Here is a 26,774-nt window from a genome sequence, read left to right as displayed (position 1 = left end):
AAAAATTACTTGTTTTTAAAAATGTATAAAAAATAAAAAACGGAAAAGTGGTGCGTGCATATGTATTCACCCCTTTGCTATGAAGCCCCTAAAAAAGATATGGTGCAACCAATTACCTTCAGAAGTCACATAATTACTTAAATACAGTCCACCTGTGTGCAATCTAAGTGTCACATGATCTGTCACATGATCTCAGTATTTATACAGTTGAAGTCGGAAGTTTACATACACTTAGGTTGGAGTCATTAAAACTCGTTTTTCAACCACTCCACAAATTTCTTGTTAACAAACTATAGTTTTGGCAAGTCGGTTAGGACATCTACTTTGTGCATGACACAAGTCATTTTTCCAACAATTGTTTACAGACAAATTATTTCACTTATAATTCACTGTATCACAAATCCAGTGGGTCAGAAGTTTACATACACTAAGTTGACTGTGGCTTTAAACAGCTTGGAAATTCCCCAAAATGATGTCAAGGCTTTGGAAGCTTCTGATAGGCGAATTGACATAATTTGAGTCATTTAGAGGTGTACCTGTGGATGTATGTCAAGGCCTACCTTCAAAATCAGTGCCTCTTTGCTTGACATCACGGGAAAATCTAAAGAAATCAGCCAAGACCTCAGAAAAAATATTGTAGGCCTCCACAAGTCTGATTCATCCTTGGGAGTAATTTCCAAACGCCTGAAGGTACCACGTTCATCTGTACAAACAATATTACACAAGTATACACACCATGGGACCACGCAGTCGTCATACCGCTCAGGAAGGAGACGCGTTCTGTCTCCTGGAGATGAACGTACATTGGTGCGAAAAGTGCAAATCAATCCCAGAACAACAGCAAAGGACCTTGTGAAGATGCTGGAGGAAACAGGTACAAAAGTATCTATATCCACAGTAAAACGAGTCCTATATCGACATAACCTGCCACTGCTCCAAAACCGCCATTAAAAAGCCAGACTACATTTTGCAACTGCACATGGGGACAAAGATCGTACTTTTTGGAGAAATGTCCTCTGGTCTGATGAAACAAAAATAGAACTGTTTGGCCATAATGACCATCGTTATGTTTGGAGGAAAAAGTGGGAGGCTTGAAAGTCGAAGAACACCATCCCAACCGTGAAGCAAGGGGGTGGCAGCATCATGCTGTGGGGATGCTTTGCTGCAGGAGGGATTGAGCTTGGTTGGAAATGGGTCTTCCAAATGGACAATGACACCAAGCATACTTCCAAAGTTGTGGCAAAATGGCTTAAGGAGAACAAAGTCAAGGTATTGGAGTCGCCATCACAAAGCCCTCACCTCAATCCTATAGACAATTGGTGGGCGGAACTGAAAAAGCATGTGTGAGCAAGGAGGCCTACAAACCTGACTCAGTTACACCAGGTCTGTCAGGAGGAATGGGCCAAAATTCACCCAACTTATTGTGGGAAGCTTGTGGAAAGCTACCTGAAACATTTGACCCAAGTTAAACAATTTAAAGGCAACGCTACCAAATACTAATTGAGTGTATGTAAACTTCTGACCCACTGGGAATGTGATGAAATAAATAAATGCTGAAATAAATAATTCTCTCTACTATTATTCTGACATTTCACATTCTTAAAATAAAGTGGTAATCCTAACTGACCTAAAACAGGGCATTTTTACAAGGATTAAATGTCAGGAATTGTGAAAAACTGAGTTTAAATGTATTTGACTAGAACAGTTACACAAGTCAGAAATAGAGATAAAATTAATCCCTTACCTTTGATGATCTTCATATGGTTGCACTCAGCAGACATTAATTTACTCAATAAATGTTCCTTTTGTTCGATAAAGTCTCTTTATATCCAAAAACCTCCGTTTTGTTCGCACGTTTTTTTCATTAATCCACAGGCTCAAACGCAGTCAAAACAGGAAGACAAAAAAATCCAAATTGTATCCGTAAAGTTCATAGAAACATGTCAAACGATGTTTATATTCAATCGTCAGGTTGTTTTTAGCCTAAATAATCGATAATATTTAAACCGGACAATTACGTTGTCAATTTAAAAGGTAAACAAGAAACGCACTCTCTCCGTCTCGCGCATGAAAAAGCTCTGTGACACTTTACGGTCCACTCATTCAGACTGCTCTTACTTCCTAATTTTTCAGAATACAAGCCTGAAACAATTTCTAAAGACTGTTGACATCTAGTGGAAGGCATAGAATCTGCAATTGGAGTCCTAAGTCACTGGATACTGTAATGGCATTGAATAGAAAACTAGAAAACCAACAAAAAAAACTACTTCCTGAATAGATTTTTCTCAGGTTTTTGCCTGCCAAATCAGTTATGTTATACTCACAGACACTATTCTAACAGTTTTGGAAACTTTAGAGTGTTTTCTATCCAAATCTACCAGTTATATGCATATCATATCTTCTGGGCCCGAGAGGCAGGCAGTTTAATTTGGGCATGCATTTCATCCAAAATTCCGAATGCTGTCCCCTACCCAAGAGAAGTTTTAAGGGAAAACATTTAAATGTCTTGGAATGGGCTAGCCAAAGCCCAGACCTCAATCCAATGGAGAATCTGTAGTATGACTTAAAGTTTGCTGTACACCAGCGGAACCCATCCAACTTGAAGGAGCTGGAGCAATTTTGCTTTGAAGAATGGGCAAAAATCCCAGTGGCTAGATGTGCCAAGCTTATAGAGACATACCCCAAGAGACTTGCAGCTGTAATTGCTGCAAAAGGTGGCTCTACAAAGTATTGACTTTGGGGGGGTGAGTAGTTATGCATGCTCAAGTTTTCATTTTTTCTGTCTTATTTATTGTTTGTTTCACAATAAAAAATCTTTTGCATCTTCAAAGTGGTAGGTTGTGTAAATCAAATGATACAAACTGTCATGCCCTGACCGTAGAGAGCTTTTTATGTCTCTATTTTGGTTTGGTCAGGGTGTGATTTGGGTGGGCATTCTATGTTCATTTTCTATGTTTTGTATTTCTTTGTGTTTGGCCGGGTGTGGTTCTCAATCAAAGGCAGCTGTCTATCGTTGCCTCTGATTGAGAACCATACTTAGGTAGCTTTTCCCCACCGATGCTTTGTGGGTAGTTGTTTTCTGTTTAGCTGTTTTGTTTGCCTAACAGAACTGTTCGCTTTCGTTCTCCTGTTTGTTGTCTTTGTTCGATTGTTTTTTTGGATTAAATCATGAACACTTTAAACGCTGCACCTTGGTCCACTCTTCCTTCAGCCCACGAGAAGCGTGATACAACCCCCCCCAAAATTCATTTTAATTCCAGGTTGAAATGCAACAAAATAGGAAAAATGCCAAGGGGGTGAATAATTTCGCAAGCCACTGTAGCAGATGTTATTGCGGGTGAAGCGAAATGCTCCAACAGTGCAGTAATATCTAACACGTAATATCTAACAATTTCATAACATATACCTAATAGACACAAATCTAAGTAAAGGAATGGAATTAAGAATATATAAATATATGGACGAGCAATGTCAGAGCGGCATAGACTAAGATACAGTAGAATAGAATAGAATACAGTATATACATATGAGAAGAGTAATGAAAGATATGTAACATTATTAAAGTGTCCAGTAATTGCAGGGGTATGTATATAGGGTAGCAGCCTTTAAGGTGCTAGTGATGGCTATTTAACAGTCTGATGGCCTTGAGATAGAAGCTGTTTTTCAGACTCTTGGTCCCAGCTTTGATGCACCTGTACTGACCTCACCTTCTTCTGGATGATAGCAGGGTGAACAGGCAGTGGCTTGGGTGGTTGTTGTCCTTGATGATCTTTTGTCCTTCCTGTGACATCAGGTGCTGTAGGGGTTCTTGAGGGCAGGTAGTTTGCCCCCGGTGATGCGTTGGGCAGACCGCACCACCCTCTGGAGAGCCCTGTGGTTGCGGGCGGTGCAGTTGCCATACCAGGCGGTGATACAGCTCGACAGGATGCTCTCAATTGTGCATCTGTAAAAGTTTGAGTGTTTTAGGTGCCAATCCAAATTTCTTCAGCCTCCAGAGGTTGAAGAGGCACTGTTGTACATTCTTCACCACACTGTCTGTGTGGGTGGACCATTTCAGTTTGTCAGTGATGTGTACACCGAGGAACTTGAAGCTTTCCACCTTCTCCACTGCGGCCCCGTCGATGTGGATAGGGGGGTGCTCCCGCTGCTGTTTCCTGAAGTCCGCGATCAGCTCCTTAGTTTTGTTGATGTTGAGTGAGAGGTTATTTTTCTGGCACCACACTCCCAGGGCCCTCACTTCCTCCTTGTAGGCTGTCTCGTCATTGTTGGTAATCAGTCCTACTATTGTTGTGTCGTCTGCAAAATTGGCCACACAGTCATGGGTGAACAGGGAGCACAGGAGGGTGCTGACAACACACCCTTGTGGGGCCCCTGTCTTGAAGATCAGCGAAGTGGAGGCGTTGTTTCCTACCTTCACCACCTGGGAGCAGCCCGTCAGGAAGTCCAGGACCCAGTTGCACAGGGTCCACACTTAACTCTTTATCCACAATATAGCAGGGGGTGTAAAGCCATAACACATACATTTTTCCAGCAACAGACTATGATCGATAATGTCAAAATCCACAATGAAGTCTAACACAACAGCCCCCACAATCTTTTTATCATTAATTTCTCTTTGCCAATCATCAGTCATTTGTGTAAGTGCTGTGCTTGCTGAATGTCCTCCCCTATTAGCGTGCTGAAGGTCTGTTGGAAAAACATTCCAGGTGACGCTTGTTGAGAGAATGCCTAGAGTGTGCAAAGCTGTCATCAAGGCAAACAGTGGCTACTTTGAAGATTCTAAAATCTAAAATATATTTGGATTTGTTTAACACTTTTTTGGTTACTACATTATTCCATATGTGTTATTTACAAATAAAAACCCTTGAATGAGTAGGTGTGTACAAACTTTTGACTGGTACCATAGGTCGTGACCTGCCTCACACTCCAGTACAGTTGGTGGCTGTGTATGCACCTGTCAGTTGGTTGTGATCCGCCAATAAAACTTAAAGAAGGTTTTGTTTAGATGTTAGGCCTATTTAACAAACGTGTTATTTTATGACAAAAGTCATCTAACAAATCATTAACACTAAAACATGAATATCTAGCTAAAGAGTTTAGTGGCTAGCACACACTGGTAGGTAGCTAGGTAAGTTGGATATCTAGCCTCCCGAATGGCACAGTGGTCTAAGGCACTTTATTGCAGTGCTAGCTGTGCCACTAGAGAACCTGGTTCACCCGGGCCGGGTGCAATGCACACTGACACGGTTGCCAGGTGTATGGTGTTTCCTCTGACACATTGGTGCGGCTGGCTTCTTGGTTAAGTGGGCGTTGTGTCAAGAAGCAGTGTGGCTTGGCTGGGTTGTGTTTCGGAGGACGCACGCTCTCGACCTTCGCCTCTCCCGAGTCCGTACGGGAGTTGCAGCAACTACCAATAGGGGAGAAAAAGCGGTAAACATTGTTTTACAAAAGTTGGATTTACCCGCAGGGATGCGGGTAAAATAACAATGTTTGTCAGATGTCATGGGTCAAGTGCAAGTACAAATGATCACCTGTAGTAATTAGTAAAACAGCGCAGGCACTCTAGGTAAATACATGTACATACATTACATATTTTCTGAATGTTTCCATTAATGTTTTCTTCCCTATGTTTGTAGGATTACAACAATGATGATGACGTCTCCCTGTTTGATGCAGAGTAGGGTAGTCAAAGAAGACTAAAATCAAGAAATTTCGTTCAGCATTGCACTCAGTGAATCAGCCAGAAAACAGTGTAACGCAATGGCTTTCAGCCCTGAATACAAGCCACAGTCCCATTCATATCATATTTTACAGGCATCCAATGGCCTCCTCCTTCCACCTGTTCCTCAGAGTTCTCAGAGTGCTATCTTGGTGTACCTACTCTGTGAGCTCCTCTGCAGTAGCTTCGTTGTCTGCATGGTCACCGTCATCCTCTTCCTGTCAGCTGACTTCTGGACCGTTAAGGTAGGCCCTAAACAGTAATACTGTAGAACAAAACAGCAATAGAATAGTAATAGAATACTAATAGAATAGAATAGTAATATAACTCCAATAGAACCGCAATAGAAGACCAATAAAATACCAATATAACATGTGTAAATATTGTCAACCCTCTGTCTCTTTTTTTTAACTAAGTAGCCTAATGATGTATTGACTCCTCTACCATATTTCAGAACATCACTGGGCGGTTGATGGTGGGCCTGAGGTGGTGGAACCAGGTGGATGGACGATAGAAAAATCCACTGGTTTGTTTGAGTCCAGAAAGGTAGGTACACACATCCCAATCCTTTCGGGGCAGATAGTAACTAACTGCCCTCCACTGAATTACCTTCTTCTGTAGGGGTAAAACCTAGTTCCATAGAACCTGTATCGACTCTGGATTTTGATGTCATAACAAAGCCTATTACTGTATATACATGTGGTCTCTCCCAATCTTGAGGTGTACTTTCTTTGGATACACTCAAAGCATTATAACCCTCAATCCTAGAATTTACCCAGCACTTTGTATTGCCAAATACTTACTTGGTCAACAAGCTACTTGGCATCCACAGATGTGAGAATGTCCTCTCTTTCCTTTCAGCCTCGAGGGAAATCGAAGCAGCTGGTGTCAGATCCAAGTCGAGGATCTTCTGGTTGGGCCTGGTCATGTGTCCACTCATCTGGGTCTACTTTGTCTTCAACACACTTTTCTCCTTCAAGATCAAATGACTGGTTAGTCAAATCTAGTCCATTATATTTTAAAGTGAATATCACATGGGTGTCAATGTAACCGATGTGAAATGGCTAGCTAGTTAGCGGTGGTGCGCGCTAGCAGCATTTCAGTCGGTTACGTCACCTGCTCTGAAACCTAGAAGTAGTGGTTCCCCTTGCTCTGCAAGGTCTGCGGCCTTTGTGGAGCGATGGGTAACGATGCTTCGTGGGCGACCGTTGTTGATGTGTGCAGAGGGTCCCTGGTTCGCGCCCGAGGTCGGGGCGAAGGGACGTACTAAAGTTATGCTGTTACATTGATGCTGTTGACCCGGATCACTGGTTGCTGCGGAAAAGGAGGAGGTCGAAAGGGGGGTGAATGTAACCGATGTGAAATGGCTAGCTAGTTAGCGGTGGTGCGCGCTAGCAGCCTTTCAGTCGGTTACGTCACTTGCTCTGAAACCTAGAAGTAGTGGTTCCCCTTGCTCTGCAAGGGCCGCGGCCTTTGTGGAGCGATGGGTAACGATGCTTCGTGGGCGACCGTTGTTGATGTGTGCAGAGGGTCCCTGGTTCGCGCCCGGGCGAGGGGACGGTCTAAAGTTAAACTGTTACATCAACACAGCTTGAGTTAATTGTAAGTTCTTAGCTTTGCCAGTGCTCTCTCAATTTATGGAGATTGCTTCATCGTCAGACATACTGTGTAAGGCGTCACTGCTCACATTACTCATCAGCACCCTCGTCTCTTTCAAGATGAAGTGGGCTAGTTAATTTTTAGCTTTGCCAGTGCTCTCTCACTATAAGGATGTTGCTCCGATGTCAGCCATAAAGGCCTAGTTCTTATAATCTCGCACCTCTCTCCTCCACCCAGGCCATGGTCATCATGGGCGTGGTGCTACAGGGGGCTAACCTGTATGGATATGTTTGCTGTAAAGTGGGTGGTAGTACCAGTTTGAAGAACATGGCTACTAACTATTTTGGACAGGTAACTTTTGAATGCATAGTCTGACAACTGTGACATGCTTAACACCCCGGCCATCCTACAATCTAAGCTTGATGCCCTCAATCTCACACAAATGATCAATGAACCCACCAGGTACAACCCCAAATCTGTTAACACGGGCACCCTCATAGATATCATCCTAACCAACTTGCCCTCCAAATACACCTCTGCTGTTTTCAACCAAGATCTCAGCGATCACTGCCTCATTGACTGCATCCGTAATGGGTCTGCGGTCAAACGACCACCCCTCATCACTGTCAAACGCTCCCTAAAACACTTCAGCGAGCAGGCCTTTCAGATATAGTCCTTGGTTCTCTCCAGACCTGACTGCCCTTGGCCAGCACAAAAACATCCTGTGGCGTTCTGCATTAGCATCGAACAGCCCCCGTGATATGCAACTTTTCAGGGAAGTTAGGATCATAGAGTATATACACAGGCATTTAGGAAAGCTAAGGCTAGCTTTTTCAAGCAGAAATTTGCATCCTGTAGCACAAACTCAAAAAAGTTCTGGGACACTGTAAAGTCCATGGAGAATAAGAGCACCTCCTCCCAGCTGCCCACTGCACTGAGGCTAGGAAACACTGTCACCACCGATAAATCCACTATAATTGAGAATTTCAAGAAGCGTTTTTCTACGGCTGGCCATGCTTTCCACCTGGCTACCCCTACCCCGATCAACATCCCTGCACCCCCCACAGCAACTCGCCCAAGCCTCCCCCATTTCTCCTTCACCCAAATCCAGATAGCTGATGTTCTGAAAGAGCTGCAAAATCTGGACCCCTACAAATCAGCCGGGCTAGACAATCTGGACCCTCTCTTTCTAAAATTATCTGCTGAAATTGTTGCAACCCCTATTACTAGCCTGTTCAAACTCTCTTTTGTATCATCTGAGATTCCCATAGATTGGAAAGCTGCCGCGGTCATCCCCCTCTACAAAGGGGGAGACACTCTAGACCCAAACTGCTACAGACCTATATCTATTCTACCCTGCCTTTCTAAGGTCTTCGAAAGCCAAGTTAACAAACAGATTACCGACCATTTCGAATCCCACCGTACCTTCTCCTCTATGCAATCTGGTTTCAGAGCTGGTCATGGGTACACCTCAGCCACGCTCAAGGTCCTAAACGATATCATAACCGCCATCGATAAGAGACATTACTGTGCAGCCGTCTTCATCGACCTGGCTAAGGCTTTCGACTCCGTCAATCATAACATTCTTATTGGCAGACACAACAGCCTTGGTTTCTCAAATGACTGCTCGCCTGGTTCACCAACTACTTCTCTGATAGAGTTAGTATGTCAAATGGAGGGCCTGTTGTCTGGACCTCTGGCAGTCTCTATGGGGGTGCCACAGGGTACAATTCTTGGGCCGACTCTCTTCTCTGTATACATCAATGATGTTGTTCTTGCTGCTGGTGATTCTTTGATTCACCTCTACGCAGACGACACCATTCTGTATACCTCTGGCCCTTCTTTGGACACTGTGTTAACAAACCTCCAGATGAGCTTCAATGCCATACAACTCTCCTTCCGTGGCCTCCAACTGCTCTTAAATGCAAGTAAAACTAAATGCATGCTCTTCAACCGATCGCTGCCCGCACCTGCCCGCCCGTCCAGCATCACTACTCTGGACAGTTCTGACTTAGAATATGTGGACAACTACAAATACCTAGGTGTCTGGTTAGACTGTAAACTCTCCTTCCAGACTCACATTGAACATCTCCAATCCAAAATTAAATCTAGAATCGGCTTCCTATTTCGCAACAAAGCATCCTTCACTCATGCTGCCAAACATACCCTCATAAAACTGACCATCCTACCGATCCTCGACTTCGGCGATGTCATTTACAAAACAGCCTCCAACACTCTTCTCAACAAATTGGATGCAGTCTATCACAGTGCCATCTGTTTTGTCACCAAAGCCCCATATACTACCCACCACTGCGACCTGTACGCTCTCGTTGGCTGGCCCTCGCTTCATACTCGTCGCCAAACCCACTGGCTCCAGGTCATCGACAAGTCTCTGCTAGGTAAAGCCCCACCTTATCTCAGCTCACTGGTCACCATAGCATCACCCACCCGTAGCACGCGCTCCAGCAGGTATATCTCACTTGTCACCTCCAAAGCCAATTCTTTCTTTGGCCGCCTTTCCTTCCAGTTCTCTGCTGCCAATGACTGGAACGAACTGCAAAAATCACTGAAGCTGGAGACTCTTACCTCCATCACTAGCTTTAAGCACCAGGTGTCAGAGCAGCTCACAGATTACTGCACCTGTACATAGCTCATCTGTAAATTAGCCCATCCAATCTACCTCATCCCCATGCTGTATTTATTTATTTATCTTGCTCCTTTGCACCCCAGTATCTCTACTTGCACATTCATCTTCTGCACATCCTACCATTCCAGTGTTTAATTGCTATATTGTAATTACTTCGCCACCATGGCCTACTTATTGCCTTACCTCTCTTATCCTACCTCATTTGCACATGCTGTATATAGATTTTTCTACTGTATTATTGATTGTATGTTTGTTTATTCCATGTGTAACTCTGTGTTGTTGTACAGTATGTGTCGAACTGCTTTGCTTTATCTTGGCCAGGTCGCAGTTGCAAATGAGAACTTGTTCTCAACTAGCCTACCTGGTTATATAAAGGTGAAATAAAATTAAAACATTTAAAAAGTCCTGATTCCCCATCCATTTCCAGAAGTGTGCACTTGAAGGCTCCCTGACATACTTCGGGAGACGGATGGAGAATTGGGATGCAACGTGTAGGCCTTACTGAAATGGACAAGAACTGTCTGTATTTATTTAAATCAGGATTTTGTGTGCGTATCTAATGTTGTGTTTTTGTTTTGTGTTTTCTCTCTGACAGGCAATGACTAAACAAGAAGAGTCAAAGAGAAGGGTGACTGCTCTCAGATTTTAACTTATGTTTGCATTATTTTGAATGCTACAGTATACCTAGAGTTTTACTAGAAACTAATGCAAAATAGAAAAATTTTGTGACATTGCTTACCTTTGAAGAGTTTTCACATTATGATACCATTTAAAGTGAGAAAAAGGATCATTTCTAGATAAGTCTGTGCTTTTCCACTGTAGCTATACTGACTCAAAACCTTATCTGTTTCATGTGTTGTTGCATATTATCCCTAGACTTTATTCAATACAGTGAAATGTTGTTTCTGACTTGTATTATACAAACATGTTGCCTGTATAAAACTGATGGTTGTAAAGCAGTATAGAAGATCAAGTTCACGTGTAAATAGTATATTTATGTTAAAAAAAAGTGAGGCATATTTTTGTTGAAATACATTTATAACATTTCCAAAATGAGCTGTGTGTTTTGAGTTATTCTGGATTTACTTCATGAAATGCATTACTAAACTTTTACGAATCTAAAATCTTTCATTTTAATTTGATGTGTGGGGTCAAAGAGTACATACAGGAAACCTTTGTTTTTACACTGATGCTACTCGCTGTTTATTATATATGCATAGTCACTTTACCCCTACCTACATGTACAAATGACCTCGACTAACTTGTCGACTCGGTACCGGTACCCCCTGTATAGAGCCTCATTATTGTTATTTTATTGTGTTACATATTTAGTTTATTTTTAATTTAGTTTATTTAGTAAATATTTTCTCAACTCCTTTTTCTTAACGGCATTGTTGGTTAAGGGCTTGTAAGTAAACATTTCATGGGTAAGGTTTACACCTGTTGAATTCGGCGCATGTGACAAATATAATTTGATTTGATTACAAACCTCTGTTTTATAGTTTTACTCATGGGAACTTGATGGGAAGGTATTTTCATAAAATTAAATGATGTGGCATAAATGAATCAGTATTTTAAAGTAACTCATAAGCCTACTTACGTCAGTCGTGCATGTTGGTCATAAGTTAGGTTCAGTGCGCAGCAAATGTTAGGATCGACAGCGACACCTTGTGGAACATTATTGCAACGTGTTCTGCCACAACAAAGATGGCCGCGGTTCATGACTGATGTGAAGAAGACGGATACGGAAGCGATCTCGTTTTGATTGCCCCGCCCCAGCTGATGAGAATCTGGGGGTCATTGTTATTATTTTGTTGAATAGCTTTTGCTATTATATTTTCAATATTTGTAGCCTTTCTTCTGTATCTACGTTTGCCAAAAACACCCAGGATGATTCCGACCGAGGATGCGTCCGCGAGGAAGAGGGAGATAGAGGAGAAACTAAAGCAGGTCGGTTTCAGGAAATGGGAAGGGAAGGAAATGGGAGAAATCTCTAGCTAGCTAACTAGCATTATTTACTAGCTAAGCGACATTTGACTTTGGCTACTACATGTTGTCCTCTCTATGCATGTTATAAGTGTAATTTGTTCAAATGAGTTTACAAGTGTACACTGACTGCACAGTCATACCAGACTTGACCTGTCAAACACAGCCACACAGAGGCGTTTTTCTTTGATCAACGTTCTCAGACCTTTAACGTTATACTAGGAATGGTTGATAAGCAGATGTCCCAACAGAATCAAGCTAGGCTTTATTGTAGACATCCCTGTCACTATCCTGCCTCTCGGGCCGCTGTTGTCATAATTCGTTCATTCCCTCTATGAGTCACAGGAACAGGAAACCCTATCCTTCATCCGAGAGAATATGGAGAAGAGTGATCAGCTGACTAAAGGAATGGTATGTTGCAGGTTGACACTCTTTTCCCACTCAATACTCCTAGAAATATATTTCATATAGTTGGTGAATACAAAAGTCAATGGTTCCTTTCCAGACAACTATTTTCTGACATTCTCATAATCTGTACTGTACACTTGAAACCTAGGCCTAGTAATTCCACATAAACTGTTATTTTACTGCTGACTCTTTCTGCAACCCACCACTGCTCCCATGCAGGTGTCCATCTTGTCATCGTTTGAGAGTCGTCTGATGCAGCTGGAGAACTCCATTATCCCAGTACACAAGCAGACAGAGAACCTACAGAGGCTTCAGGAGAATGTGGATAAGACCCTGTCCTGCATGGACCATGTCATCAGTTATTACCATGTAGCCAAGGACACCGACAAGATCATCAGAGAGGGGTGAGAGTCAGACATGACTCCAGGGACAGACAGACAGACAGAGAGAGAGAGACTGGCATCTATTTAGATAGACAGCTGCACGCTGTTAAATAAAATTAAAATATATAAAATGCTCACGCAGTTTTATTGAGTGTAACGTTTTGACCCAAAAGTGGGCGTAAGGCTATTTTTGCATTATCGCGCTCTACTTAACTATTATCCTGTTATCCTTGGATTTAATCTTCCATGATATGACAGTCATCATATTTTATTCAGCACTGCCCTATTGCTTCCTGTGTTGGAGTAGAGAGTACTGTAAGCAGTGCTGTTAACTACTAGCTATTAACTACTAGCTAACAGTCCAGGCAAAATGTCTTAGCTTGGGATAACAGACCAAAGCTGATACCTGGTGCTATGTTTCTATGTTCCAGGCCAACGGGCAGACTAGATGAGTACCTGGCCTGCATTGCCAAGATCCAGAAAGCTGTTGAGTACTTTCAGGACAACAACCCAGATAGCCCTGAGCTCAATACAGTGGTACAGTACTCAAATATCGGTCTCTCTCACTCGCTCTTGTTTTCTTGCTCTCTCTCTTTCTCTCTTCTTTCTCTCTTTCATTCCCCCCTCTCTCTCTCATCCCCTGTCTGTCTTTCTCTCTCACTCCCTCTAAAATCTTTCCTCACATCCTGCTATCAATAACAATACATTCTTAACATTAAATACTTACTTCACTGTACTTTTTGCTATCTACAGAAAGCACGGTTTGAGAAGGGTAAGGAGCTGCTGGAAGCTGAGTTCCGTGGTCTGCTGACCCGCTACAGTAAACCTGTTCCTCCCATATTGATCCTGGATGCCATCACTGTAGATGAGGAGCTGGAGGTTCAGGAGGAGGTGACTCTAGAACACCTCCCTGAGGCCGTGCTACAGGATATCATCTGTATCTCTGGCTGGCTGGTGGAGTACGGACGCAACCAGGGTAGATCACCCACACTTTATACATTGTCACTGATCTCTGTCCCCAGTCATTTCTCCTTTAGCGTAGTCCCTTGAAGTATGGACTCAACCAGTGTACTTGTACTGTACATGAAATGCACTCACTCTTCCATTGATGTCCGTTTCATGTTTGAAGGTGTCATCGGTTTCTTTTCAAAGGATGCTGATTCTATTTTATAGTACATAAATCAAATAAAATGTTATTTGTCACATGCGCCGAATACAACAGGTGACCTTACAGTGAAATGCTTACTTACAAGCCCTGAACCCATAATGCAGTTTTAAGAAAAATACCTAAAGAAATAAGAAATTACAGTAACAAATAATTAAAGAGCAGCAGTAAAATGGTCCCGTGTGGCTCAATTGGTAGAGCATGGCGCTTGCAACGCCAGGGTTGTGGGTTCATTCCCCACGGGGGGACCAGGATGAATATGTATGAACTTTCCAATTTGTAAGTCGCTCTGGATAAGAGCGTCTGCTAAATGACTTAAATGTAATGTAAATGTAAAATAACAATAGCGAGGCTATATACAGGGGGTACCGGTACAGAGTCATGTGCAGGGGGGCAATGCAAATAGTCTGGGTAGCCATTTGATTTGATTATTCAGGAGTCTTATGGTTTTGGTGTAGAAGCTGTTTAGAAGCCTCTTGGACCTAGACTTGGTGCTCCATTACCGCTTGCCGTGCAGTAGCAGAGAGAACAGACTATGACTAGGGTGGCTGGAGTCTTTGACAATTTTTAGGGCCTTCCTCTGACACCACCTGGTATAGAGGTCCTGGATGGCAGGAAGCTTGGCCCCAGTGATGTACTGGGCCGTACGCATGACCCTCTGTAGTGCCTTGTGGCGGAGGCTGAGCATTTGCCATACCAGGCAGTGATGCAACCAATCAGGATCCTCTCAATGATGCAGCTGTTGAACCTTTTGAGGATCTGAGGACCCATGACAAATCTTTTCAGCCTCCTGAGTGGGAATAGGTTTTGTCGTGCCCTCTTCAGTACTGTCTTGGTGTGCTTGGACCATGTCAGTTTGTTGGTGATGTGGACACCAAGGAACTTGAAACTCTCAACCTGCTCCACTACGTGTAGACTTAATACTATTATGTAGATGTTATGTGGATTACGTGTTGAGGAGAGATAACAGGGCAATAGGAGATTGCAGTACAGGTCACTCAGATGAAGCCAGTGTCAATGAGGAGGATGAGGATTCAGTCAGCCAGCAGGAAGAGCAGTAGCAGGACGGTGGATAGGGTCAGATGAGATCCCTACCAGCATCAACCCATCTCACCCTCAGGAACCGTAAGTGGCAGAAACAGACTAGCTGCCCCTTCTCTCATGGTTACTGCTATCCGGGATCCTTGGGACACCCCTACCATAAACCTAACCATACCCCTAACTCAACCCTAACCGTTTTCAACTTCAATGGGGTGAGGTCAGAGTTAGTACGTCCCAAGGATCCCGTTCATCACACTACATGATCAGTTGAAAACCTTTTCCTTCCATTGGTGTACTCAGAACCTACCACACCCTTGTCAATTCCATAATTATGGGTTTTATGGTGGTTATCGTCCAGTTTTGACCACTTCTTCTCTACCTCTGCAGATTTCATGATTATGTTCAACAGTTGTACTCAAAACCTGCTCCTAACATAGATGTAGATTTCATAACCATATTTATGTCTGATAGTTGTCCTCTCCTCTTGACCACATCTCCTCTCTGCTCTGCAGACTTTATGAACGTGTACTTCCAGATCCGCTCCAATCAGTTGGACCGCTCCATCAAGGGTCTGAAAGACCACTTCCGGAAGAGTTCTGCCTCTTCTGGCATCCTCTACTCGCCCGCCGTGCAGACCAAACGCAAGGACACGCCAACTAAGAAGGCACCCAAGAGACCAGGTCAGTGCCCTGCTGCGGCCCGGTAACGTTACACTCTGCTGTGCCTCCATGACGATTCAACTATAGCTATAGTGTCACTATCACTCTCATCCGTATGCTAAAATCATACCCACCACAAACAGGTTCATATCTACCACAAATTCACAGAATGCGTTACTTCATCACAGTCATTGCAAACAGGAATATACACTCTGAGTGTACAAAACATTATGAACACCTGCTCTTTCCATAACAGACTGACAAGGTGAATCCAGGTGAAAGCTATTGTCCCTTATTGATGTCACCTGTTAAATCCACCGTAGTAAGTGTAGATGGGGGAAATAAGGAGTTTTAAACCTTGAGACATGGAATGTGTGTGTGCCATTCAGAGGGTGAATGGGCAAGAGAAAAGATTGAAGTGCCTTTTGAACAGGGTATGGAAGTAGGTTCCAGGCGCACCAGTTTGAGTGTGTCAAGAACTGCAGCGTTGCTGTTTTTTTTCTCCTTTAACAGTTTCTTGTGTGTATAAAGAATGGTCCACCACCCAAAGGTCATCTAGTCAACTTGACACAACTGTGGGAAGCATTGGAGTCAACATGGGCCAGCATCCCTGTGGAACGCTTTTGACACATTGTAGAGTCCAAGCCACAACGAATTGAGGCTGTTCTGAGGGCAAAAGGAGGTGCAACTCAATATTAGGAATGTGTTCCTAATGTTTTGTACACTCAGTGTAGATATCAAGATAATCTATTATCATACACTGTACTACAATTTCAGACAGCTCACACACTTAAGAATGTCCCTCTGGTCTGAACATTCTGAATCAGATGATTGGTTATAGTTCCCCCTCTTGCGTAATTGTATTCTGTTTCAAGTGTCCTCCAAATCACAGAGAGCATGATTCATCATAGTCGTCATGACTCCCGAGCTTCTCTAGCATCATCAGCCTTATTAATGGACGACAGTGTCCCTCACCACCCCTTCTATGATTACATCCCAAATGGAAACCTATTCCCTATATAGTACACTGCTTTTGACCAGGGTCCATAGGTCCCTGGTCAAAAGTAGTGCACTACTGTATGTAAGGAATAGGGTGCCATTTGGGACGTAGACTATATGTTCCTGTGATTTTGCCTTCTCTCTCCTTGTCATGACCCCGACTAACCCCTCTGCTTTCCTCTTGTTTTATAATCCTCATGTGTATTGTGATGATGATGGTGATGACAGTCTACATCCCAGGTAAAGAGAAAAGCTTTAGTGTGTCTCTCTCTATCGTCTCGTTACCATCGCTTGCTTCTGTTAACTGGACGTCACATTTGACCACAAACGAGGGTGCCGTAGTCAGTGACCAGAACACCGTGAACTAGAATCATGCCATCTGATGTGGAAACAGTTATGCTACCGCTCCCCTATTCAGCGTGATTGATAGTTTGTTGTTTTTGTCACTTAGGTTAGTTGGTCACCTCCAGTTGGGTTTCTTGATGTAGTTGGATACAGGAGGAAGAGGCAGACTTGACAGAAGCATCTTGCATGTCTTTATTTTGACCTCCCAGTTTTGCAGTGTCTTTGGTGTTTGCCAGAAGTGTTTGGGGTTTTGTGTGTATTGTGACTGCTCTGCAACCAATATAAAAAGTTATAAAGTATTTTAAGGTAGTTTATAGGTGGTTTATATTGACCGACCTGAAAGCTAACATTTTCTCCATCAAAATCAGCCAATTGCAGAACATGAACATATTTATACTGCTTGATTTAGAAGTAATTTAACCACATGGCCTGCAACATCCGATAACTAAATGCTCCTATGCTATAACAATGCATTTGCTACATGGCTTATATTCAATTCTATTATAATTTATCAAAAAAATTGCTCAGTAATAGCTTACGTTGTTAGAATTGAAAACATCATAGGCAAAGCATAGGTTGAGGAATAAGGATTGTTTCAGACATTTCTACGTAGATATATTTCTGCATCATTATTTCTATTCTGTCTCCCACTTCATTGATATTACTAATAATGCATCACATGCTTACTAACACACAAACCCAAGTCGTAATCGTGTACTGTTTTACTTGCTCTCTATTTGTTTGCATTAACTCAGGCTTTTGTATGAATCTATACATCTATAAGATGTAAAACATATAACCATGTAACAATTTTACCTACCAATGCTACGTTAATGTTATAACAGTAGTAGTGTGAGTGAATGTCCATAATAACAATGCTGAAATGAATGTATTGTTAATTCTGATGGCTGTTTTGTTTGTGTTTGTATAATGAACCTAACCTTTACATTTTCTTTTTGTTACCTTGCTGGTGGAGTGTGCTTCGGCGCACCCGTCATAGTGTGTTTATCTAGCTGTGCTGTAGTTCTACCTTGTAGTTGTATTTCTGTGTTGTGTAGTAGCGGTGCTAGGCCATTGTTCCCATTGCCCCCCATCTCTTCTCACTCATGATTGGTGGTGGTGAAGGGATGTGGTGTTGGTGTATCTTCATCACACTTCCTAGCTCTCTTCCTCTCATCTCTCTTCCCCCGTTCCTACTTCGTTTCTCTATCTTCTTTTCTTCTCTGTGGACCCCTGGATTGTGTCTGTGTGTCACTCTGTGGGAGCAGGGACCATTCGCAAGGCTCAGAACCTTCTCAAACAGTACTCTCAGCATGGTCTGGATGGGAAAAAGGGGGGCTCTAACCTCACTCCTTTGGAAGGTAACGCACCCTGGCTTTGTTGTCTTCTCTTCGGTGTCTCTCTCTCTCTATCACTATGCCAGTGTACTGGGGTTACTGGTCTGTTGCTCTTGTCCAGGTTAACTTGTTGTTTTTGTTAAACAACAGACACACAGGAACCTCTACAGAGTCACTGGCTGTTAGACGCTGCAAATAATTTAAAAGTTATGTTGTTAAATGAATACAAAATATAGTTGTAATTCAAATGTTTCAACTCCTTTTTAGCTAGCCTGAAATATTCCACATTGAAATGTAGTATTTGGTAATAGAAGTTTACTTAACATTTTTTATTTTATTTAATAAAGGTTAAATACTGTAAAATAAAAATTACAACACGTAATACGTGTTAGAACTGCAGCAGGTCTAAACTGGTGTGACTTCTGGCTTTCAAAGCCATGTAAATTTGGTTCCTGTAAAAGCTATAACCTCCACTAACTATCTCAGACACAGGTCAAACAAACGCACAAACTCACTGGTCCCCCTGACCTCCCCCTGCCCCCCAACAAGGGTGTTCTCTGCTTTCCCCGCTGGGTGCTTGGTGGTCAGTATATGTTTCTAGGCGAGTCCCAGGCTTACCACTCGGCCTATAGGCCCCAGGAGTGAGCCTGGTTCCATGACTATACCCCCCTCCCCCTACCCATCAGGTCACGATCATGACCAGCGGGTCAAACACCAGTCAGACGCCCTGACCGACAAGCATGGGGCAGCAGCAGGTGAGTAAGGGGGAAGTTTGCTCCAAAATGTCCTGTATGGGGAACAAGACACCCACCAGTATTCAAGCCTGTGGGGATGTGATACCAGGTTCAGCACACATCCATTGACAGCTATGGAAGCCAGTGGATATGTGCTGACAGTTAAAAAGTTAGCTATTATTGTTTAAAAAACCTCATCAAATAGTAGTCAGTGGTTCCTTTCAGCTAATATACTGGTCAGGTAATGTCATTATATCAATGTGAAGTAAATTCTCCCCTACTGGCATTCTCCATTTTGCTTTTGAAATACATTGAATATAATTTTGAACAAATACGTGCCCAATATTTATCTCCCTTGGGGGAAAAAACACCATTCATGGAAGTAGCACATCAAGTAAGCATGCTGTAAATACACATATCTAAACAGTCATAATTCTCAGTCAGGATTGTTGGTATTATTGCAACCTGCCCAATGCCCCTGGTCCACCGAGTCTCCTCTCCACCCTGTCCCCTAACTGACCTCACCGTGTGCCCCTCAGGGAAGGATGATGTCCTGGACATAGAGATCGACTCTTACATCCACTGCATCAGTGCCTTTGTGAAGCTGGCCCAGAGTGAATACGCCCTGCTCACAGAGATCATCCCTGAACATCACCAGAAGAAGACTTTTGACTCCCTCATACAGGTCAGGCCTCAGACAGGCAAACCACAGGCCTTTATGACTCCCTCATACAGGTCAGGCCTCAGACAGGCAAACCACAGGCCTTTATGACTCCCTCAAACAGGTCAGGCCTCAGACAGCCAAACCACAGGCCTTTATGACTCCCTCATACAGGTCAGGCCTCAGACAGCCAAACCACAGGCCTTTATGACTCCCTCATACAGGTCAGGCCTCAGACAGGCAAACCACAGGCCTTTATGACTCCCTCATACAGGTCAGGCCTCAGACAGGCAAACCACAGGCCTTTATGACTCCCTCATACAGGTCAGGCCTCAGACAGGCAAACCACAGGCCTTTATGACTCCCTCATACAGGTCAGGCCTCAGACAGGCAAACCACAGGCCTTTATGACTCCCTCATACAGGTCAGGCCTCAGACAGGCAAACCACAGGCCTTTATGACTCCCTCATACAGGTCAGGCCTCAGACAGGCAAACCACAGGCCTTTATGACTCCCTCATACAGGTCAGGCCTCAGACAGGCAAACCACAGGCCTTTATGACTCCCTCATACAGGTCAGGCCTCAGACAGGCAAACCACAGGCCTTTATGACTCCCTCATACAGGTCAGGCCTCAGACAGCCAAACCACAGGCCTTTATGACTCCCTCATACAGGTCAGGCCTCAGACAGGCAAACCACAGGCCTTTATGACTCCCTCATACAGGTCAGGCCTCAGACAGGCAAACCATAGGCCTTTATGACTCCCTCATACAGGTCAGGCCTCAGACAGGCAAATCACAGGCCTTTATGACTCCCTCATACAGGTCAGGCCTCAGACAGCCAAACCACAGGCCTTTATCGTTTCGGTTGCCTCTTTTTTTCATGTCAGATGAGGACAGTAATATCATAGTTCACTGTATGGTCAGGTCTCAACCAAAGACAGGCGAACAATAGGCATTTCTTACCCAGAAGAAGACTAATATAACGAGTCTCCTGAGTTTACTGTGTCTGTGCAAATAACAAGATTGTTTTCAAAGAGAATGTTGTCAAATCAAGGTTTACTGGTCTTATGCACAGGATACAGGGTGTAAATGGAACGGTGAAATACTTACTTGCAAGCTCTCCTCAACAGTACAATACACGTTATCTAAAATGTAAAGAAATAATTAATAAAAAGTAGTAAAATAGGAATGTTGACAGAGGCGTGAAGTACTGGCTCTGATATTGGCTCTCTGATATAATGTACAGTGAAGCTGACTCCTCCTGTTTCTGTGTCTGATCTCCTGTGTCTTAGGAAGCCCTGGACAACCTGATGCTGGAGGGAGACAACATAGTGGCGGCAGCACGGCGGGCCATCATGAGACACGACTACTCTGCTGTCCTCACCATCTTCCCCATCCTCAGGCACCTGAAACAGACCAAGCCAGACTTTGACTCCACGCTCCAGGTAATGTAACCTACAGGCCTCACTTAAGCAGATGTATGAATTAACAATAAACAATCTGAAATGTAATGCCAAAGCCAATTTTACGTTGGACAAAAAAAAGCTTTTTGAATTAAATTGTATTATGATCTAATTTCCCTTTTCCCTTCATGGTATGTATCTACAGGGCACAGCTGCCAGTACCAAGAACAAGCTGCCTACCCTCATCACGTCCATGGAGACTATTGGAGCGAAAGCCCTGGAGGAGTTTGCAGACAGCATCAAGGTAAGAGCAACTACCCTCCACCGATCACTCCTTAGCTCTTTCAACCATACTATACACAGCTTGAACCCATTAACAAACTATTCCTAAACTATTTACAGTATAATATATATGGACATTTTATTAGGACCAGCATCTCCTAGTGTTCTTGTAAGAGAGAAAAAATATTGAAGACAAATTTGTCTCTCTCTCTTTTCTATGACAGAATGACCCTGACAAGGAGTACAACATGCCTAAGGATGGAACTGTCCATGAGCTCACCAGCAATGTAAACCAACACCCTCCCTCTTGACATACAGTCTGGAGTTTATATAGTGGCATATGTTGCTGTTAGCATCTTCGTGTCACATACCGTCATCCCTTACATTATTCCTCACCCTGGTCTCTCTCTCTTCCCCAGGCCATCCTGTTCCTTCAGCAGCTGCTGGACTTCCAGGAGACAGCCGGAGCTATGCTGGCCTCTCAAGGTAGGGAGGGCTGAGTGGACTGTCCTGTTCAGGCACCCTATTCCCTATAAGGTCCACTACTTTTGACCAGGGCCCATATGGCTCTGTTCAAAAGTAGCGCACTATATAGGGAATAGGGTGCCATTTGGGACGGGCTCCAGGTCTGCTGTTAGTGTCCACCAGCTTCCGTCTGTCCATTGTTTGTCTGTTCTGAAACGGTAGTAGTAGACCATCCCATCTTTGTCGGAGAAGTCCCCATGTATCCACCAACTGATGTTTGTAATAGAAACTAGACGTCCTCCTTATCTCCAGTTACGTCACATCAGCATTTCTCTCCTCCAGAGTTCTTTCTAATCCTTCTTCCTCTGCCTGTGTCTGTAACTTCCTCTAATGTGTTGCTGACTTGAACTCATCTCTTCTTCACCTCTTCCTCGCCATCGCTGCTGCACTGCCTTTCTCTGCCTCTAGAGGGAGCCCCTAGACACTCCATATACTGTACTATGGACAGGGTGTTCCCTTTCTAGGGACTATCTGGGTAACCATTTCTAACCTCAATGGCCACACATATCAGCATTTGAACCCTTTGAGAGGGTAAGATATGGACCGTCATAACAAGACCAATCATACTAGCAATAAGGATGAAAAGGGGCCCCCACTGTATGGGTTAGTCCCTCCTGCCCCTCCTGCATCCCGGTACCGTGACCCTATACACTCACCCCATGCCCCTTACCCATAAACCACCATACTCTCTACCTATCGCTGTCTGGCTGTTAACAGTACTTTGCTTACTCTGCACTAACATATCTTTTCTAACCTTTTGCACTTTGCTTCTCTCATCTTTTCTGTCTCTCTCTTTTTTGCCTTGCCTCTGCCCTAAAGTACTGGGGGACACGTACAATATCCCTTTAGATCCCCGAGGTAAGCCAACACAAGACAGGTTTCACAGGTGCTTCACTACCAGAGGAGTAGGGAAGGACAGAGCCATTAATACGTTTCTGACTTTATGAATGGTCTCAGGTTTTTATCAACATGTTGTTTAGGATTTAGTTAATGGATGAGTAATGTTACACAAACCCCATTAACAGAAATACCTCGATAGTAAGTATGGGTAGTAGTATTGCATCCTTATATGATTGTAAAGACTGTGGAACATGGATCATGCTACTGAGGTGCTTACAGTATTATGGAAATTGCGTTTTTCCAGCCAGTCACACTCTCAACATATACATTTTTTTTACATTTAAATTGTAATTAACCTTTCACCTCTAATGAATTAAGTTATTTGAACAGGAATAAAAATGACTATAATTCAAATCCCAAAGAGATCATGGGAGATTAACAGAAAGATGATATGATATTATATCTCAGTTGAGGGATTAGCAGTGACACAGTGGATTATGTAACTCAACGGTTATAGATAGATCTTATGTTAACACTGTTTTACAATCTGCAGAGACCAGTTCGTCAGCCAGCAGCTCTGAGTTCAGTAGGAGACTTCTCAGCACCTACATATGTAAGTTTAGGAAGTGAAGATGTGTATGTTAAAACGTTGCATGTTACAAAGAAAATCAAGAGCTTAATTAAAGGTAGACTCAGCGTTTTAACGTTGCCACGAGCAGCACTGCTGATATTGCGATTAACGCGATGCAAGATTTTGCTGTCACACAGAGTATCTGCGCATGTGCAAATGTTCGCTTCACGCTGTTACAGGGTGGTTGCTACAGGACCAAAACAACGGAGAAGTTTAACCTTCACCCTTCAACGCTCTTAGTTGTTGCGGAAATGAACTGCTGCTGTTTACATTGCATCTACGTCATCTCGCTGAGTCTACCTTTAAGTAAAGATACATGCTGTATGTAATCCATTTGTACAGTAGCTATATAAAGGACAGAGCTTTGAATTGTTTTGGTCACATTATTGAACTTTTCTCCAACACAAACGTCCCCTCAATGACAATAAAGTTGATCCTATATATCTTAAATCTCCATAACTAGATGATTCAAATGTGCAAACAGTTGGAACCAACCAAGCACAGTTTACGAATGTCCTTGGCTCTGATTCTGAATCTGGGTTGCTTCTCTCTCAGGTAAAGTGTTGGGGAACTTGCAGCTGAATCTTCTCAGTAAATCCAAGGTGTACGAGGACTCTGCTCTGAGTGCCATCTTCCTCCACAACAACTACAACTACATCCTCAAGTCCCTGGAGAAGTAGGCCCCGATATCCCCTTATTATCCCACCAACGTGCCTGCACGACCTCACACACAAACCATTTAAATTGATATCTTTCGAAACTACTAGTAACCCTATTGATATCCGCTACTCAAACATATATATAGCCTACCGTAAACACTAATCAAGAAATGCATTGCCACGGAGCCAAACACCTTTTCTAACGCAGATGCTCAGGCAGAGAATTGATATACCATAAAGCAAGAATATACTTAGTCAAAGTCACATGTTATTTTAACCATATTACCCTGTGTGTGTCCGTGTGTCCATCCCTCCCTCAGGTCTGAACTGATCCAGTTGGTGACAGTGACTCAGAAGAAGGCTGAGAGTTCATACAGAGAGCTGATAGAACAGCAGATACAGATATACCAGCGCAGGTAAATACATAATGGGCTGAAGGGTATCTGGGTACGCTCTCATTTAGATGTAGCTACAGCATGTTCCTGAATCACTAGCTAGTACCTGCACTACGTAAACTATCTCCTGTGATCTTACATAACATACTATTCTGTTGTTTGTCTTGCTTTTCTTTAGCTGGTACAAGGTCACAGAGCATATTACGGACCGGAACATGCCTGCCTTCCAACCAGGAACCAAGGTGAGACTGTTTACTTGATATGCGTATGTACACTGAGTGTACTAAACATGAACAGCTGCTCTTTCCATGATAGACTGAATCCAGGTGAATCCAGGTGAAAGCTATGATTGCCCTTATTGATGTCACTTGTTAAATCCACTTCGATCAGTGTAGATGAAGGGGAAGATAGAGGCTAAAGAAGGATTTTTAAGCCTTAAAACAATTGAGACATGGATTGTGTATGTGTGCCATTCAGAGGGGTATGGTAGTAGCTGCCAGGCACACCGGTTTGTTTCAAGAACTGCAACGCTGCTGGGTTTTTCCACGCTCAACAGTTTCCCATGTGTATCAAGAATGGTCCACCACCCAAAGGACATCCAGCCAACTTGACACAACTTTGGGAAGCATTGGAGTCAACATGGGCCAGCATTCCTGTGGAATGCTTTCAACACCTTGTAGAATCCATGCCCCGACGAATTGAGGCTGTTTTGAAGACAACTCAATATAAGGAAGGATGTACACTCGGTGTGTATACAAAGCATACAGCCTTGTTTGCGATGCTTAGCTTGCTGTGCACATTTGCTATTTTATCTGTACATGTGAAGTAAATGGTTTTCATATGTTCCCTCTCACCAGCTGAAAGACAAAGAGCGTCAGGTGATCAAAGACAAGTTTAAGGTAAAATAACCAACAGCATACAGGTAACACAAAACACATTGAATCCCTACCAAGGATATACTCATGATTCAAGAGTGATGAATTGGATACTTTTTAAATGTGCCAACACATCAGTTAAAATGCCTTCAATTTAATCTCTAGCTCCATGAACGTATGATTTAAACGAATGCTTATGGACTGATCCCTTGATCTCTGTAGGGATTCAACGACGGTCTGGAGGAGCTGTGTAAGATCCAGAAGGTGTGGGCCATCCCAGACAAGGAGCAGAGAGACACCATCCGCCACGCCCAGAGGAGAGTGGTGTCGGAGGCCTACAGGGCCTTCCTACAGAGGTGAGTCTTAAGCACCACCACTACTGTGACATCTGTGTTATTCCTCCTCTCTCTCACATATTGTAAAGGATGGTAACCATTGTAATTTGTAGGAAGTGGGTTCATCTTCTGGGTTCATCTTCTGTTAGTCAGAACCTCGCTAAAAGGGTTTCCTTTCTCTCCGCAGCTCAGTTAGGAAGGACGGCTGAAAGTTTACACAAAACATTGTTACTCATGAATGTTGAATTCCTTCACAGATACACCAACATTTCGTTCACCAAAAATCCTGAGAAATACCACAAGTATCGTCCAGAGCAGGTGGAGGAGATGATCGAGAGGCTTTTTGATACCTCAGCCTAAGCCACGCCCATTGACCACACCCGCAAAGTAACCATACCCACAACCCTCATAACACTCAGCTCAACCTCCTGGGTCCCCTATGACTAGGGCCTGTTCAGGAGGATGTAACGTTCACATAGAAATGCATTGTGTAGAATAGATATGATTGTCTGTCAGATAAAATAGAGAATTGTGTCACTTCTATTTATATCTGCAACTTTTGGAAAGTTTTACTGAATAAACCCCAGAGCTCCTGCCTCCCCTGAGACACCCATTGCCCTATGGGTGTCTCATACTTTATGCTCTTTTTTTATATAGTAATGTATTTATATGTAATTTACTTGTTCTCCAATCAATGAGCATCTGAATCTAATAATGCAAAGTCTGTGATTTGCGATGATGTTGTTATTGTTTTGTTGGTGGTGGGTAATGCAATTACATAACAGCACAGTAGCTCCATATAATTGTCCAGTCAGTGTGTTGTGTACTAACAACTAATCTAATTGAAAAGTTATCAGATGTGAATAGAATAGAATTACCAGTTGTCACTTATTGTTGTCCCATTGTCATTTATTCCAAAATATGGTTATTCTGGTGAAACTATTAGTTTAATATTTGAAACCATTTGTTTCAAGGTATTAGCTTAATCTAGAATAGATGTTCAGATTGGATGAATACAGCAATAATGCATGACAAGGATTGCGTGGCCGGATCTGTACATTTTATAAGATACTACCTTCCGACCACACTAAATCCTGAAATCATCAAAATGCTAATAATGTCGAGAGTTAGCTAATGTTTGGAT

At 43.1% G+C, this 26,774-nt stretch overlaps 1 protein-coding gene and 1 pseudogene across 14 annotated transcripts; both read left to right on the top strand.

Annotated features, from left to right (window-relative positions):
• Nucleotides 1-5,469: 5,469 nt before the first annotated feature.
• On the top strand, nt 5,470-10,614 carry LOC139569840 (Golgi apparatus membrane protein TVP23 homolog B-like; annotated as a pseudogene).
• A 1,108-nt stretch (nt 10,615-11,722) lies between these two features.
• Nucleotides 11,723-26,521, top strand: exoc7 (exocyst complex component 7). Of its 14 annotated transcripts, XM_071393879.1 has the most exons (22): nt 11,723-11,915; nt 12,297-12,362; nt 12,579-12,763; nt 13,174-13,279; nt 13,496-13,718; nt 15,461-15,628; nt 16,835-16,846; nt 18,220-18,312; nt 18,975-19,043; nt 19,562-19,707; nt 20,978-21,130; nt 21,294-21,392; nt 21,595-21,657; nt 21,790-21,856; nt 22,715-22,753; nt 23,289-23,348; nt 23,922-24,042; nt 24,346-24,441; nt 24,599-24,662; nt 25,278-25,319; nt 25,518-25,651; nt 25,888-26,521. In XM_071393879.1, the coding sequence occupies exons 1-22, from the start codon at nt 11,856-11,858 to the stop codon at nt 25,988-25,990; spliced, it is 2,169 nt and encodes a 722-aa protein (XP_071249980.1). In that variant the 5' UTR covers nt 11,723-11,855; the 3' UTR covers nt 25,991-26,521. The 14 variants fall into 14 exon arrangements, with proteins under 14 accessions (XP_071249980.1, XP_071249981.1, XP_071249986.1 ...); XM_071393880.1 differs by lacking the exon at nt 16,835-16,846; XM_071393885.1 differs by lacking the exon at nt 18,220-18,312.
• Nucleotides 26,522-26,774: the final 253 nt, after the last annotated feature.

Source organism: Salvelinus alpinus, chromosome 3, assembly GCF_045679555.1.
Source record: "Salvelinus alpinus chromosome 3, SLU_Salpinus.1, whole genome shotgun sequence".
Classification (NCBI taxonomy): domain Eukaryota; kingdom Metazoa; phylum Chordata; class Actinopteri; order Salmoniformes; family Salmonidae; genus Salvelinus; species Salvelinus alpinus.
This window is presented reverse-complemented; position numbering and strand designations above follow the sequence as displayed.